The sequence below is a fragment of the Pan troglodytes genome, chromosome 20 (genome assembly GCF_028858775.2).
Source record: "Pan troglodytes isolate AG18354 chromosome 20, NHGRI_mPanTro3-v2.0_pri, whole genome shotgun sequence".
Taxonomy (NCBI): Eukaryota; Metazoa; Chordata; class Mammalia; order Primates; family Hominidae; genus Pan; species Pan troglodytes.
In genome coordinates this window covers 18,142,028-18,158,812 of record NC_072418.2, presented here as the reverse complement: position 1 = coordinate 18,158,812, position 16,785 = coordinate 18,142,028, and the positions used below count along the sequence as shown (strand labels likewise).

At 55.1% G+C, this 16,785-nt stretch overlaps 1 protein-coding gene across 7 annotated transcripts; it reads left to right on the top strand.

Moving 5' to 3' along the window:
• Positions 1–1,884: 1,884 nt before the first annotated feature.
• RASAL3 (RAS protein activator like 3) lies at positions 1,885–15,135 on the top strand. 7 transcript variants are annotated; one of them, XM_016935368.4, is made up of 18 exons: positions 1,885–2,253; positions 2,381–2,731; positions 5,141–5,277; positions 5,444–5,522; positions 5,630–5,691; positions 6,493–6,548; positions 8,104–8,230; positions 8,342–8,440; positions 8,934–9,476; positions 10,122–10,266; positions 10,520–10,664; positions 11,875–12,111; positions 12,204–12,405; positions 12,499–12,617; positions 13,264–13,654; positions 13,946–14,103; positions 14,651–14,714; positions 14,821–15,135. In XM_016935368.4, the coding sequence occupies exons 2-18, from the start codon at positions 2,404–2,406 to the stop codon at positions 14,962–14,964; spliced, it is 3,036 nt and encodes a 1,011-aa protein (XP_016790857.2). In that variant the 5' UTR covers positions 1,885–2,253; positions 2,381–2,403; the 3' UTR covers positions 14,965–15,135. The 7 variants fall into 7 exon arrangements, with proteins under 7 accessions (XP_016790857.2, XP_054528721.1, XP_063657375.1 ...); XM_063801305.1 differs by having other exon boundaries at positions 1,957–2,253; positions 10,520–10,635; positions 11,837–12,111; XM_063801306.1 differs by having other exon boundaries at positions 1,983–2,253; positions 6,493–6,530; positions 10,520–10,635; positions 11,837–12,111.
• The last annotated feature ends 1,650 nt before the right edge of the window (positions 15,136–16,785 follow it).

Below are 16,785 nucleotides of genomic sequence, written 5' to 3'. Positions count from 1 at the left end.
GGAGGCTGAGGCAGGAGGATTGCCTGAGCCCGGGAATTCAAGGTTGCAGTGACCCACAATCATGCCTGGGAATAGCCACTGCACTCCTGCCTGGGTGACAGAACAAGGCTTCGTCTCTCTGGGCACAGAGGCTCATGCTATTCCTGTATTCCCAGCACTTTGGGAGGCTGAGGCATGAGGATTGCTTGAGCCCAGGAGTTCAAGACAAGCATGGGCAAAATAGTGAGGCCCCATCTCTACAAAAAACAAACAAACAAAAAGTTAAAAATTAGCCAGGTAGCATGCACCTGTAGTCCCAGCTACTCAAGAGCCTGAGGTAGGAGGATCGCTTGAGCCCAGGAGGTCGAGAATGCAGTGAGCTGTGATTGTGCCACTGCACTCCAGCCTGGCCAACAGAGCAAGACCCTGTCTCAAAAAAAAATCTTACTAAAAAAAAAAGAACATGCTAAATTTGTGTTATATGAATTTTACCTCAATTTAAAAAAAATAGGCCAGGCATGGTAGCATGTGCCTATTATCCCAGCTACTTAGGGGGCTGAGGTGGGAGGATCACTTGAGGCCAGGAGTTCAAGAACAGCCTGGGCAACAAAGCAAGACCCTCATCTCAACAACAACAAAAAAAATTGTTTTTAATTAGCCAGGTGTGGTGGCATGCAGCTGTAGTCCCAGCTACTCAGGAGGCTAAGGCGAGAGGATCTCTTGAGCCCAGGAGTTGGAGGTTACAGAGAGCTATGATGGCACCACTGCACTCCAGCCTGGATGACAGACCTCATCTACAAAAAATAATAATATTCATATTATGTATAATATAATATTATTTATATTACTATGTAATATAAATATTATATTTTTATTTTATGAGCTCTATATTATTTTTATAGAACTCATTTATAAATAATAATAATAATAATAAGGGCCGGGCATGGTGGCTTACGCCTATAATACCAGCACTTTGGGAGGCCAAGGCGGGCGGATCATTTCAGGTCAGGAGTTCAAGACCAGCCTGACCAACATGGTGAAACCCCGTCTCTACTAAAAATACAAAAAAATTAGGCAGGCATGGTGGTGAATACCTGTAGTCCCAGCTACTCAGGAGGCTGAGTAGGGAGAATCACTTGAATCCGGGAGGCAGAGATTGCAGTGAGCCAAGATCGTGCCACTGCACACCAGCCTGGGAGACAGAGTGAAACTCCGTCTCAATAAATAAATTAATTAATAATAATAAGAGTAATAATAAATCTTGCCATCTTCCAGAAGCCCCCCTTGTACCCTCTTCCCAGCCACCAGTGCCTCCAAAAGAAACTGATACCCTGCTTGTTAGACATGGTTTTGCCTGCTTTAGGACTTTATGTAAATGGAATCACAAAGTGTATACTCTTCATTGTTTTGGGGTTTTTTAATTTATTTATTATTGCTTTTCAGAGATGGGGTCTCCCGGGGGCAGGGAGGGGAAAAAGAAAAAAAAAAGTTAGATATGAGGTCTCCCTATGTCACCCAGACTGGAGTGCACTGCCTATTCACAGGCGTGATCACAGCTCACTGCAGCCTCGAACTCCTGGCCTCAAGCGATCCTCCTCCCTCAGCCTCCTGAATAGCTCAGATTACTGGCATTTTATGGCTTTGGTTTTGGTTTTGGCTCAACATTGTTTGTGATTCACCCAAGTTAAATCATTCTTTAGTTTGTTCTCACTGCTGTATGATATTCTGCTGTGCAAAGAGATCACAATTTATTCCTTCTCCCACTAATGGGTACTTGGGCTGCTTCCAATGTGGGGCTATTATGCATTGTGCTGGGGGGGCATATCTATTGGACGTCTACCTAGCAATGGAATTGCTGAGTCAGAGAAGATCCAGCTAGTAGTGTTAGTAGATCCTGCCAAACCGTTTCCCAACATGAGTGAATGGGTCTACACTCCGGCCAACTGTGGATTAGAGTTCTAGGTGCTTTGTATTCTCGCCAGCATTTGTTCAGCCTGTACTCATTTTGCAGAGAAGGCAACGGAGGCTCAGAGAGAGGGGCAAGTGCTGCCTCCCCGTCAGGGAGGCAGTCTGGGTCCTTCTTGCTAGAAGCCTGGTAACCCACCTCCTCTCTTCTCCTCCCTCGAACCTCCAGCAACCTGCCCGCACTGTGCCCTCCCAGCCTGGCTGTGGGGTGGGGTGGGACAGAGAGGGTCACGTGGAGTTGGGTTCCGAGGGAGGAAGCCAGGCGGGGTGCAGACGGCTGCTGATTCTGGGGCTGGTCAGGAAACCAAGGTAAGGGAGGGAGTGGAGGTGGGGGCAGGGGGATTCCTGGAGGCAGAGCTGAGGGTGGGGAGGGGGCCGAGATGAGGGCAGTATGTGGACAGACACTGGGCACTACTGTCACTGTCTCGTCCCCCAGGAGACCCCCCCCCCCCCACAACCATGGACCCACCGTCGCCAAGCCGGACCTCCCAAACCCAGCCCACAGCCACCTCTCCGCTGACTTCCTACCGCTGGCACACAGGGGGCGGTGGGGAGAAGGCGGCTGGAGGGTTCCGCTGGGGCCGCTTTGCTGGCTGGGGCAGGGCCCTGAGCCACCAGGAGCCCATGGTCAGCACCCAGCCAGCCCCTCGCTCGATATTCCGTCGGGTCCTATCTGCGCCTCCCAAGGAGTCACGGACCAGTCGCCTTCGACTCTCCAAGGCCCTCTGGGGGAGGCATAAGAACCCACCGCCGGAGCCAGACCCGGAGCCGGAGCAGGAGGCCCCAGGTACATGGTTTCCCCACCCTGAGCTTGGGCCGGGCTGGGAAGCCGGATGCTTGGGTTTTGTCTGCCTCCGGAGCATCAACCATACAGACACAGGAAGTTGTGGGGAGTGCAAAAGCCCAGCAGGAAGCCGCTGGGGCCCAGCTACCCTGTTCCGTCTTTCCCCCTAAAGAGGGTAGGAGGAGTTGCCGGGGTCCTGTGGGCAGAGGGTCCATCTGAGGAAGGAACAGTGAATGTAAACCCATGATAGTATTGTCCAGAGGCTAAACGGCTCTTGGCCCCAACGGGTCTCTCCTTCAATGGCTCAGGCCCATCCTTTCCTACCTGGATATCCATCTTCAGCCTGCCTCCTACTCTCCTACCTTCTAGCTTCCGTGTCTTTGTTCTGAGCCCTTAAGCCTCAGCCTCTCCATTAGTTCAGTGAGAATAATGATCTCCATTTTGGAGAGTATATAATTTTATTTGCTCATATTCATTCATTTATTCAAGCAGAGGTTTGTTGAGCTTCTATTGTATGTGCCAGGCCCTGATTTAGCACTGAGGACACACTAGTGAAAGAGACAGATGACCCTCCCTGCCCCATGGAGCTCACAGTGTAGTGGAATTGACAGGAAATCCATCAACAAGAAAATGACAGATGGGCCAGGCATGATGGCTCACACCTGTAATCCCAGCACTTTGGGAGGCCAAGGTGGGTGGATCACCTGAGCTCAGGAGTTCGAGACCAGCCTGGCCAACATGGCAAAACCCTGTTTCTACTAAAAATACAAAAAAAAAAGTATCTGGGCATGGTGGCACATACCTGTACTCCCAGCTACTCAGGAGGCTGAGGCAGGATAATCGCTTGAACCCGGGAGGTGGAGGTTGCAGTGAGCTGAGGTTGCACTACTGCACTCCCGCCTGGGCGACAGAGGGAGACTCCATCTCAATGGAAGAAAAAAAAAAAAAGAAAGAAAAAAAATGACAGATGATGCTAAGTGTCACACAGGGGGATCTAGAAGAGTAATGGATATCACAAGAATTAGGGCTCAGGAATGTAACACTAGCCTAGGGCCCAGCATTTTTTTTATTTTTTTTTTTGAGATGGAGTCTCGCTCTGTTGCTCAGGCTGGAGTGCAGTGGCGCGATCTCGGCTCACTGCAAGCTCCGCCTCCCGGGTTCACGCCATTCTCCTGCCTCAGCCTCCCGAGCAGCTGGGACTACAGGAACCCGCCACCATGCCCAGCTAATTGTTGTATTTCTAGTAGAGACAGGGTTTCACTGTGTTAACCAGAATGGTCTCGATCTCCTGACCTCATGATCCGCCCGCCTCAGCCTCCCAAAGTGCTGGGATTACAGTCATGAGCCACCGCGCCCGGCCCCAGGCCCAACATATTTTAAGTGATCCGTTAATAAGCGGGAGTTATCATTTATTGCTCCTGGTGGTAAAAACAAGGGAACAGACAGGCAATCTGGGAGGGCTAATTCAGCCCTCCTATTTCCTGGAAGCTCATTTAATTCTCACTGCTTATATTCCCATTTTGTTTTTGTTTTGAGACACAGTCTCACTTCCTTGCCCAGGCTGGAGTGCAGTGGCGGAATCTCAGCTCACTGCAACCTCTGCCTCCCAAGTTCAAGAGATTCTCCTGCCTCAGCCTCCTGAGTAACTGGGATTACAGGCATGTGCCACCACGCCTGGCTAATTTTGTATTTTTAGTAGAGACGGGGTTTCTCCATGTTGGTCAGGCTGGTTTTGAACTCCCAGCCTCAGATGATCCACCCGCCTAGGCCTCCCAAAGTGCTAGGATTACAGGTGTGAGCCACAGAGCCCAGGCACATCAGGCTATTTTTTAAAGACAGGGTCTTGTTATGTTGCCCAGGCTGGTCTCAAACTCCTGGTCTCAAGCAATCTGCCCCACCTCGGCCTCCCAAATGTTGGGATTACAGGCATGAGCCACCTTGCCCAGCCCCTGTCCTGTTTTTTAACCTCTTGGACCCACATAATGTCTTGGTTAAGAGAAGAATGCAAAAAAAAAAAAAAAAAAAAAAAAAGAGAGAGAGAGAAGAATGCTTGTGACTGAAGCCCAGCCCAACCACTCACAAACTGTGTGACCCTGAGCAAGTCACTCAACCTCTCTGAGCCTGTTATCATAGCCCTTTGAATGGCTTTTGGAGGATTCAATGCAAGAAGGTGTGTGGAGTGGTATACAGGGTACTGGGCACATGGTAGGTGAGTTGTGTCTGCTACCCATGGTTAGTGGGGACAAGGCCCAGACAGCGATGAAAGCTTGCCCAAGGTCATACAGTCTGATACGGCTGCTGGGGTGGGGGGCACCTAGGAGGGAAGCCACCATGAGCCTTCGGGAATGGAAAGGGTAGCCTGAGGGAGAGAAAACATCTCTTAAGTCCCCCAGTGCCTCCTCTTCTTCCCAGAGCTGGAGCCGGAGCCAGAGCTGGAGCCCCCTACCCCACAGATCCCTGAGGCCCCCACACCCAACGTGCCTGTCTGGGACATTGGGGGCTTCACCCTGCTTGATGGGAAGCTGGTGCTGCTTGGAGGAGAGGAGGAGGTGAGAGGGGGCACCTGGGAAAGGGGAGGAGGGAAGAAAGAAAAAGGAGGAGGGCAGAACAGAGGCAGGGGCTGGAGGGAGGATAATGGGAAGGTGTCTGCCTCTCTCTCGGTCTGCCTGCCTGCCTGCCTTCCCTCTCTGACTACCCACTCCTGCGGGAGAACAGGGTCCTCGAAGGCCCCGGGTGGGAAGTGCTAGCTCCGAGGGCAGCATCCACGTGGCCATGGGGAACTTCAGGGATCCAGGTAAGCTTGAGGGGTGGAAAGGCCTGGGGCATTTGGGAGGCTCTAAAAGTGGGGCAGAATCTAAGATGACTCCAATCCCCCAACCTGCCACCCGTAACGACCCACAGATCGGATGCCTGGAAAAACAGAACCAGAGACTGCTGGTCCCAACCAGGTCCACAACGTTCGGGTAAGGCAGCCAGTGAAGGTGGGAGGTAGAGGGGAGAGCCAAGACTCTCAGACCCTCAAAGCTGAAAGGGCACTCTTGCTGGGTGATCTGGAGCAGGTTGCTGACCCTCTTTGGGCCTCAGAGTCCCAGTCTGTCAAATGGAGCTAATGAAATAACCTTTCTCTAGGGGTTGTTTATGGGAAGCCAATAGAGAGTGCGGGAGCCAGGCAGGGCAGTGCGCAGCTATAGTCCAAGCTACTCGGGAGGCTGAGCAGAGAGCACTGCTTGAGGCCAGGAGTTCAAGACCAGCCTAAGCAACATGGGGAGACTTCATCTCTTAAATAAATAAATGAATAGTATAGGAGAATATATGATTGATGCTTTACAAATAGGAGTTTGGGCCAGGCACAGTGGTTCACACCTGTAATCCCAACATTTTGGGAGGCTGAAGCAGAAGGATTGCTTGAGACCAGGAGTTCAAGACCAGCCTGGGCAACATAGCAAGTCCCCAATTCTACATGGTAACATTCACCTGTAGTCCCAGCTGAGGCAAGAGGATCACTTGAGCCCAGAAATTTGAGGCTGCAGTGAGCCATGATCGCACCACTGTACTCCAGCCTGGGCGACAGCACGAGACCCTGTCTTAAAAAAACAAATGAACAAAGAATTAGGAGCTGCTGGTTGCTCTTATTATTCCTGCTAATACAGCCTGAGCTTGGTGTTGGTCCTCCAAGACCAGTAGACCCTCTGGGATGTCTTGGGAGGGAAGGAGCTGAGGAAGGAGCACAGATTTCTGTCCAGCTGACATTCCCTTCCCCACAGGGGTTGCTCAAGAGGCTGAAAGAGAAGAAAAAGGCCAGGTTGGAGCCCCGGGATGGGTAAGGGTGTATGAGAGGCTGGAGGGGCTGGGGTTCAACACTGGCCCCTCCTCCTCCACCTCCTGCATATCATTCCAATCTACACCAAACACCCCCTGTGGCCTCTGTGTTCTGCCCCACATCAGTTGATGCTGGGGACATTGAATGATCTAGCACAGAGCCAGGGTGGGGGCAAAGTCTGACACAATAACTCTAAAATGGGAGCTAAGTCAATCAACTGGTCTGGGAGGGTTAGGGAAGGTACCCTTGAGCTGAGATCTGAAGGGTGGATGGAAGTTAACTAGGCCAACAGGGGGGTGGAAAAAGCATTCCAGGCAGAAGGAACAACAAGTGCAAAGGCCAAGAGGCCGATAAAAGCAAGTAAAACAAGGCCAAGAGGGCTGGGTGAAGTGGCTCCCAGCACTTTGGGAGGCCAAAGTGGGCAGACTGCTTGAGTCTAGGAGTTCAAGACCAGCCTGGGCAACATAGTGAGACCCCATTTCTACAAAAAATACAAAAATTAGCTAGGCATGGTGGCGGGCACCTGTAGTCCCACCTACTGGGGAGGCTGAGTGGGAGGATTGCTTGAGCCTGGGAAGTTGAGGCTGCAGTGCACAGAGATCATGCCACTGCACTCCAGCCTGGGCAACAGAGCAAGACTGTGTCTCAAAAATAAATAGGGCTGGGTGTGGTGGCTCACACCTATAATCCCACAGTTTGGGAGGCAGAGGCAGGTGGAATATTTGAGGTCAGGAGTTCAAGACCAGCCTGGCCAACGTGGTGAAATCCCATCTCTACTAAAAATACAAAATTAGCCAGGCATGGTGGTGCATGCCTGTAATCCCAGTTACTCAGGAGGCTGAGGCAGAAGAATCGCTTAAACCTGGGAGGTGGACATTGCAGTGAGCCAAGATTGTGCCACTGCACTCCTGCCTGGGCAAAAGGGCAAGACTCCATCTCAATAAATAAATAAATAAATAAATAAATAAATAAATAAATAGGGCTGGGCACAGTGGCTCACACCTGTAATCCCACACTTTGGTGAGGCTGAGGCAGGTGGATCACTTGGGATCAGGAGTTCAAGACCAGCCTGGCCAACATGGTGAAACCCCATCTCTACTAAAAATACAAAAATTAGAAAATTAGCCAGGCATGGTGGTGGGCACCTGTGATCCCAGCTACTTGGGAGGCTGAGGAAGGAAAATCACTTGAACCTGGAAGGTGGAGGTTGCAGTGAGCTGAGATCCAGCCACCGCACTAAGCAAGACTCTGTCTCAAATAAATAAATAAATAAATAAATAGGATAAAATAAAACAAGGCCAGGGAGGCTGGAGCTCAGAAAGTGATGGATTAGGTGGAGGGAGATGAGGTGACAACATCTGGACTCAGCTTGGTCATGTAGGTCACCAGGAGTTGAGTTTATCCTAAAAGCAAGGAGGTGCCATGGGGAGGGGGCACAGGGGAGAAACGAGATCCGAATTGGGTTGAAGTCCTTCCTGGCCTTCCTCTACCCTTCAGGCTATGGGGGATGGGGAAGAGGCAGGAATGACGGTGTGCTCACCCACCCCCTTCCCAGACCCCCCAGTGCTCTGGGCTCTAGGGAGTCGCTGGCCACACTCTCTGAACTGGACCTGGGCGCCGAGCGGGATGTGCGGATCTGGCCACTGCACCCCAGCCTCCTGGGGGAGCCCCACTGCTTTCAGGTAAGTGCAGACAATCCACCTCGATTCCACCTCAGTCCCACCTCCCACCCTTTGGCTTCACCTTTGGCCTCGATCACACCGATCACACCGTTGGATTCTCCATCCCAACAGGTAACCTGGACGGGTGGAAGCCGCTGCTTCTCTTGTCGCTCGGCCGCTGAGAGAGACCGCTGGATCGAGGACCTTCGTCGCCAATTCCAGCCCACCCAGGTCATTGCCCTCAGAAAAGCGGGACACGGAGACCCCGCCCACAGGCCTGGCCCGCCCCTTCCACTCTACCCAAAGCCAGCTCGCTCCATAACCCGCGCTCCCAACACACCTGCCCCGCCTGCATCGTTGCAACGGCTCCAAGACTCCCCTTCCATCTATTACCAGCCCCGGGAATATCAGACCCGCCCTTTCTGTCCACTCCCGGCCCCATATGCACCCAAAGCCCTGCCTGCCAGGCAATCGCGAAGTCTTTACTCCAGTACTACTCTTCTATGCCCTGGAGCCCCCAACTCTCCCGGAGAGCCCAGAAAAGCTAGAAGACTTCCGCGTAACCGCCTCCGGACTCCCGTGGCTCCACTTCTTTCCCCAAAGGCCCAGCAATCTCCCTAGGGACCCGACGCAACAGGTTTGAGGCTCCACGCTTCACTTGCGGTGCCTTCTTCGGGGTGCCAACAAACCAAAACGCTTCCCCCCATCCCACTCCCATCTGCAGGACAACGTGGAGCGGGAAGAGACATGGCTGAGCGTGTGGGTGCACGAAGCGAAGGGGCTTCCCCGGGCAGCGGCGGGGGCACCCGGCGTGCGCGCCGAGCTGTGGCTGGATGGCGCGCTGCTGGCACGCACGGCGCCTCGGGCCGGCCCAGGCCAGCTCTTCTGGGCCGAGCGCTTCCACTTCGAGGCGCTGCCACCGGCACGTCGCCTGTCGCTGCGGCTGCGCGGCTTGGGCCCGGGAAGCGCGGTGCTGGGCCGCGTGGCCCTGGCGCTGGAGGAGCTGGGCGCCCCACGCGCGCCTGCCGCCGGTCTGGAGCGCTGGTTCCCGCTGCTCGGGGCGCCGGCGGGCGCAGCGCTGCGGACGCGGATTCGGGCGCGTCGCCTGCGCGTGCTGCCGTCCGAGCGCTACAAGGAGCTGGCGGAGTTCCTCACCTTCCACTATGCGCGCCTCTGCGGGGCCCTGGAGCCCGCGCTGCCTGCGCAGGCCAAGGAGGAGCTGGCGGCAGCCATGGTGCGCGTGCTGCGGGCCACCGGCCGGGCGCAGGTGCGGCACCGCGACAGCGCGGACCGGGGCTACCAGAGGTAGACCGATAACGCGCTTCGGGCAGGAGTTGGGGCGCAGGACCTGAGTTACACCTGTAATGGGGGAGACACCTTGAAGGGGTGTGAGGGGCGTGGTCCAAGTGTCACCTGTAAGCGGCGGGGCACCTAGAAGGGCGGGGCACCTAGAAGGGCGGGGCCTGAACATCACCCGTAAGGGGCGGGGCACCTTGAAGGGCGGGACCTGAGCGTCAGCTGTGAGGGGCTGGGGCTGAGCTGCACCTGTAAGGGGCGGGGCACCTTGAAGGACTGGGCCTGAGCTTCAGCTGTGAGGGGCGGGACCTAATTATCACCCATAAGGGGCGGGACACCTTGAAGGGCGGAGCCTAAGCTTCAGCTGCGACAGGGGCCTGAGCATCACGCGTGAGGGGCGGGGCCCAGGTTGCACCTCAGCGCTGAAAGGCTTAAATTTCTGCTGTGAGGGTTAGAGGTTCCGGCCTCGGTTATGAGCCCCAGCAGTAAGGACTGGGCCTAAGCATCAGCTACGAGGGGCGGGGCCTGTGCCTCTGGTGTGAGGGACCAGCCAAGGATCCGAATTCCCTTGGACTCTGTCTGCATCTGGTGCAACCTGACCTCCTGCCCTTCCTAGGCGCTGGTGACTGACCTGGGCACTGCGGAGCTGGCGCGCTGTGGAGGCCGTGAGGCGCTGCTGTTCCGGGAAAACACATTGGCCACCAAGGCTATCGATGAGTACATGAAGCTCGTGGCACAGGATTACCTCCAGGAGACCCTGGGTGAGCTGGGGGAGAGTCCATGTCAGCGGCCTGCTGGTGAGCTAGGGGACCTGGGTGAAGTTCTAGGAGTCCTTGAGCAACCTGGATTCTGGTAGTGAGTGGTGTTTTGGGGGTGCTAGGATCCTGGGGACAATTGGGAGCTCCCCAAGATGTTGGGTGCCTCCGGAATAACCTGAAGACAAGGTTGGAGGATGGGTGTGGCAGGTTTTGGTGGTCATGGCCCCAGCCCCTATCTGGCTGTGCTGGGCTGCAGGACAGGTTGTGCGGCGTCTCTGTGCTTCTACTGAGGACTGTGAAGTGGACCCCAGCAAATGTCCAGCCTCGGAGCTGCCAGAGCACCAGGCCAGACTTCGGAACAGCTGCGAGGAGGTCTTCGAAACCATTATCCATTCCTACGAGTGAGAATCAGGGCCCCAGCAGCTTAGCCCACCCCTGCTTACCATGCTAGCCCCGACCTCCAGTTTAGGGTGGCCAGATAAAATACAGGAGACACTCAGTTAAATTTGATGCAATAATTGGGACCATGCTTATACTAAAAAATTACTCATTTGAACCAGGTGTGGTGACTCACGCCCGTAATCCCAATGCTTTAGGAGGCCGAGACAAGAGGATTGCTTGAGCCCAGGAGTTCAAGGCCAGTCTGGGCAACATAGCAAGACTCCATCTCTCCAAAAAGCTTTTTAAAAATGAGCTAGGCATGGTGGCACACACTTGTATTCCCAGCCGAGGCTGGAGGATCGCTTGAGCGCAGGATTCAAGGCTGCAGTGAGCTAAGATCATGCCGCAGCACCCCAGCCTGGTTGACAGAGACCCTGTCCCAAATAAAAGTAAAAATATAAATAAAAATCACTCCGTTATCTGAAATTCATGTTTAACTGGATGTCCTGAAGTTTCGTTTGCTGCATCTGGCAACCCTATCACCATGCAACCCTATCACCACTGACCCCAAGTAACCTGAGACCCAATTCCTTGTCCTGTAACCACAGTTGATTCCATATCCCCAATTTCATGCCACTGGCTCCAGTTAACATAGGACCTCAATCCTATGACCAGATGATGCCCCAAGTCCATGATCCCTGGCTTTAAGTGACCCTCCACCTCAAATCCCATGCAACTGATCACAGGAGACCTGGGATTCCAATCCCTTGACCTCTGACCCTAGGTTAACCTGCATACCTAATCCCTGACTTCAATCAAGTGACTTCTGACCCTAGGTGACCTCCAGAGCCCCAATCCTACTTTATATCTTGTACTCTGGCCCACCAGTCTCATGTCTAATTATAAGTACATCCAAGCTCATAACCTCTGTCTTCATGTGACCCTGTATCCCCAACTATAAGAGTATTATCCCCAGCGATTGCCATAGCTACACCATAAGCCATGGCCCCATGCTGACTCATAACCCCAAGCATTGTTATCTCAGATATTCCCAATCCTGGAGCCCAGACCCCAGGTTCAGTGAGAAGGAGGCCTGCATGGGCTTCATGAATAGCTCTCTGGAGGATCATGGACCAATCATGCAGTGCTTCTGGGACTCCCAACCTTATGACTTTAACCTTTATGCCCATAGCCTCCCCGTCTGACCATTCATTGCCTCTTCTGCACCAGCTGGTTCCCTGCGGAGCTGGGCATCGTGTTCTCAAGCTGGCGAGAAGCATGCAAAGAACGTGGCTCTGAGGTGCTGGGCCCCCGACTGGTGTGCGCCTCCCTCTTCCTGCGGCTCCTGTGCCCTGCCATCCTGGCACCCAGCCTCTTTGGTTTAGCACCAGACCATCCAGCACCCGGCCCAGCCCGCACCCTCACACTGATTGCCAAGGTCATCCAGAACCTCGCCAACCGTGCCCCGTAGGTGCTGGGAAGCTGGGGTGGGGGGACCATGCTGGGAGTATGGGGGTGGCAGGTGCCTGACCTGACCCACCAGCCTGGCCCTGATCCAGGTTCGGTGAGAAGGAGGCCTACATGGGCTTCATGAATAGCTTCCTGGAGGAACATGGACCAGCCATGCAATGCTTCCTGGACCAGGTGGCCATGGTGGATGTGGATGCTGCCCCCAGTGGTTACCAGGGCAGTGGTGATCTGGCCCTCCAGTTAGCTGTCCTGCATGCCCAGCTCTGTACAATCTTTGCTGAGCTTGACCAGGTATGGCCTGAACCCAGAGTAGGGAGGCAAGAAGGCTTGGGAGACTCTGACCCTGGAGACTTTGCTCAGTCTCTGTCCTGCATGCCTCACCAGACAACCCGAGACACCCTGGAACCGCTGCCCACCATCCTGCGAGCCATTGAGGAGGGCCAGCCTGTGCTTGTGTCAGTGCCAATGCGTCTCCCACTGCCCCCGGCCCAGGTCCACTCCAGGTAACCTCAAGTCTGATCTGGGGTCTGATGGGTGGGAACAGGAAGGAGCAGGGCTCAGACAGGGGTCAGAGGTGAAGTTGGATCATTGTGAGCAGAGGTCAAGCCCAGGGTCAGACGGGAATCACAGGTTATAGAAAGGGTTGGGTCAAAGGTCACAGTGTGTTTGAGGTCGGGGATGAGAGGAGAGGTTAGGGTGGAGAGATGTCAAGGGTCATAGAGAGGACAGTATTATAGTCAGAAGTCAAGGACAGGAGCCAGGCACAGTGGCTCATGCCTGTAATCCCAGCACTTTGGGAGGCTGAGGCAGGAGGATCACTTGAGGCCAGGAACTTAAGACAAGCCTGGGCAACACAGGGAGACCCCATCTCTACCAAAAAAAAAAAAATTACCTGGGTATAGTGGCATGTGCTGGTAGTTCTAGATATTTGGGAGGCTGAGGCTGGGGAATAGCTTGAGTTCCAGAATTCAAGGCTGCAGTGAGCTATGATCTAGCCACTGCCCTCCAGCCTGGGCGACAGAGCAAGACCTTGTCTCAAAAAAAAAGAAAGGACAATTTCACCTGGGGGTGAGGTCACTTCTGGTCAGGTCGGGATGGGGTCGTCTCAGAGGCCAGTAGAGGGTCTAAGATCCTCCATCCCACCCCTAGCCTCTCCGCAGGGGAGAAGCCCGGCTTCCTGGCCCCCCGGGACCTCCCCAAGCACACCCCTCTCATCTCCAAGAGCCAGTCTCTGCGCAGCGTTCGCCGCTCAGAGAGTTGGGCCCGGCCACGGCCGGACGAAGAGCGGCCCCTGCGGCGGCCCCGGCCGGTGCAGCGCACGCAGAGTGTCCCGGTCCGGCGTCCTGCCCGCCGCCGCCAATCTGCGGGGCCCTGGCCGCGACCCAAAGGCTCCCTGAGCACGGGACCAGCGCCCCGCGCCCGGCCTTGGACCCGGGACTCCGCCTCGCTGCCTCGGAAGCCGTCGGTACCCTGGCAGCGCCAAATGGACCAGCCGCAAGACCGAAACCAGGCACTGGGCACGCACCGACCTGTGAACAAGGTAAGGTCAGGCCCAGGTCCGCGCCTGGGGAGTGGGAACAGGGACGCGACTGGGGAAGACTGAAGGGCCAGGCAAGTCTGGGTTCAAGTACCCAGCTCGCTGCGCTGTGTGACCCCAGGCCTAGCCCGACCCTCTCTGAGCTTCAGTCTCCCCAGCTGTACCGCAGGAGGGATGTTCCCCAACTAGGCAGGCCGGTGATGACGCTGAGCACTTGGGCCTGGGAGGTCAGGGTCTCCGGGAAGACACAGGGGCGGGACAACGGGTCAGATTACAGCAGCTCTCCCACCACAGTTGGCAGAGCTGCAGTGCGAGGTGGCCGCTCTGCGTGAGGAGCAGAAAGTGCTCTCCCGCCTCGTGGAGTCGCTGAGCACCCACATCCGGGCCTTGACGGAGCAGCAGGAGCAGCTGCGGGGCCAGCTGCAGGATCTGGACTCCAGGCTCCGTGCTGGGTGAGACCAGCCCTCTCCATTAGCTCCGCCCCCAGGTGGGCCCGATCCAATTAGATCTGACCAGGCCCTCCCCCGCCCCCAAACCACGCCTAGCACGGCCAAGCCCCACCCTGGCCCCGCCCCAATAAGTCTGTCCAGGCCCTGCCTTTTGGCAAGCCCCGCCCCCAGGTGGACCCACCCAACGAAGGTCGGCCTAGGACCCTGGCAGATTCTCTCATCCAGGCCCCACCCCTCCATCAGCCCCTCCCAACCTGGCTGGGCCGGGCACTGAGATATCTCAGCCTCGGCACTCCGTCCAGCTCAGTCACGACCCCACCCAGGACTGGCCAAACCCCACCTCCAAGGGATGATTGATAGGTCCTGTCATTCCAACCATTCCCGTCTCGGGTCCGACCCTTCTTCAAGCATATTTAGGCCCCGCCCTTCAGTCTGAACAAGCTCCGCCTCCACTCCAAGCTCCGCCCCCGGAGTCCCTGGCACTCCCACCAGGAGCTGGAAGGGACTTCCTTAGCCTCTGCCCTTCGCCCCAATCCCCCGACCCCCACAGGAGCTCAGAGTTTGATTCAGAGCACAACCTAACAAGCAATGAAGGGCACAGTCTGAAAAACCTGGTGAGATTGCCATCTGAGCCCTGGGGCAGGTCTGGGCGGTGGAGGAGCAAGGGTTGCGGTGCAGCCCTCTCCTGGTTTCTGAACCCCATCACCACTGCCTCCCCAGGAGCACCGCCTAAATGAGATGGAGAGAACTCAGGCTCAGCTGAGGGATGCTGTCCAGAGCCTGCAGCTTTCTCCAAGGACGCGGGGGTCTTGGAGTCAACCCCAGCCCCTCAAAGCACCCTGCCTCAATGGAGACACCACCTGAGCTGCCCATCCTGCCTCATCACACGTGGTCTGGGAGCAGAGAGATAGCCATCTTAGGGGGGGTGTCTGACCTTGCCTTAGCCCTACTTGGCCTACAGTGGGGAGTGGAGCTGCTGGTCCCAACCACTCTGGCAGTATGAAGTTGCCCAGTAAAATCTTGATTTCAGTGAAATTGGTGGTTTCTTTGCCCACTAAGAATTGCCAGTTCTTAGGCATTTGCCCCGCAAGCCCTATTCATCTCTCCCAAATTCTCCCCTAATTAGAAGTCTCATGGAGAGGGCCATGTACACAAGTTCTCACCAGCTGTGTGACCTTAGACCTTCATTCTCTTAAGAGCCCGTTTTCTTATCTGTGAAATGGACATAAAGTTCCCTACACAGTGAGAGGACCCATAGTTAAAGGCATTCGATAAAAGGTATTCACCATTGTTATAGGCAGCACCTGCTTCTCAATGAAGCACGGATTCCACCCCTGGCAACCTCCCAATCCCACAGTGAGAGCATCTTCCTAGGCCCTCCTCATGTCACGGAGGCCATGGGTCTGGGAGGCGGATAAAGGAAAGGGGTCAGGTGTGGAGATGGTTGGATACTGTGTATGAATGGGTAAACGAGTCATTCAAATCATGGGTGAGTGGATGGGTGAGGGGTAGAGTGGTTGGAGCAAATGGCAGACGGATAGGTTAGCATTTGCTGGATGTTTGACCTGGTAGGTGAGTAGCTGGGTAGTTGGTTAACCAGGTTGGGTATGTCTGCCTAGAAAAGGCCTGGTTCATAGTAAGAAAAAATTTTTTTCAATGTTGTGATTATATATATCATATGTACATATGTTGAGGTCTCCTGAGATGCCTGAGAACTGGGCAGTGGAGAAACAATAATGAACTAGACAGGACTCCTGGCCTCATGGAACTTACATGTTAGTGGAGGGACCAAATCAACAGACAAACTGGTGGATGGATGTTTGGGGGGCTGGGCGGAAAGATGTTTGTGGGGATGGTTGGGTACTTGCTTGGTTGTATGGATAAATGAGTATTTACTTGGGTGCTGGATGAATGGGTGGGTAGATGGGAAGTGAATGGGTGGGTTGAGTGGGTGTTTGGGTGAATTAATAGGTGGTTGGAGGGGTGGGTGGATAGGTGATTAGTTCATTGGATAGGTAGATGAGTGATTGATAGATTGAGGAAGTGGATGAGATAGCTAGGTGGTTAGATATCTGGATACATGGTGGATAAGACAAGACAACAGGCCATGATGTGTGTCTGATGGGGTAGTCCTGGAAGCTGTGATCCTGGGAACTGGGTGGAGAAGGTGACTTAGGACTGAAGACCTAGGGCAACTCTAGGGACATGGAGGTGCTGAAGTCCAGTGTGGATGATTGGGAAGGAGGGAGTGAGCTTGTGGTTGGAAGGTAGCTGATGGGGGGCAGGGGACAAAAGGCTAAAAATTGGCTGGGTGGAGTCTTCAATGACCTATCAATGACCCATCAATGACCCATGGGGGAACTTCTCTGCCCCCTCCCCACTCTTTTAGTGCTTTTAGCGAGCCTACCATTGGAAGTACCAGTGGGACGATAAGGAGCCATTGGGGTGTGGGACGACAAGGGTGTTGTCATGGTAACGGGGCCTCTCCCTGGACTCAGGCCGTGCGGGCCCTTTAAGGGTGACCCGCTTGGCCACTCCCAACATGGCGGCGCGCCCGCTGGCCGCCCCCCCCCCGGGGCGGCGAGTGGGGGGTGGGGTGGGGGGGGCGCCCCGGACCTCCCCATCATGGCGGCGCGGCGGGGCTGTCGCGCTGAGGTCACGGCGGCGCGCCGGGGGGGCGGGGCG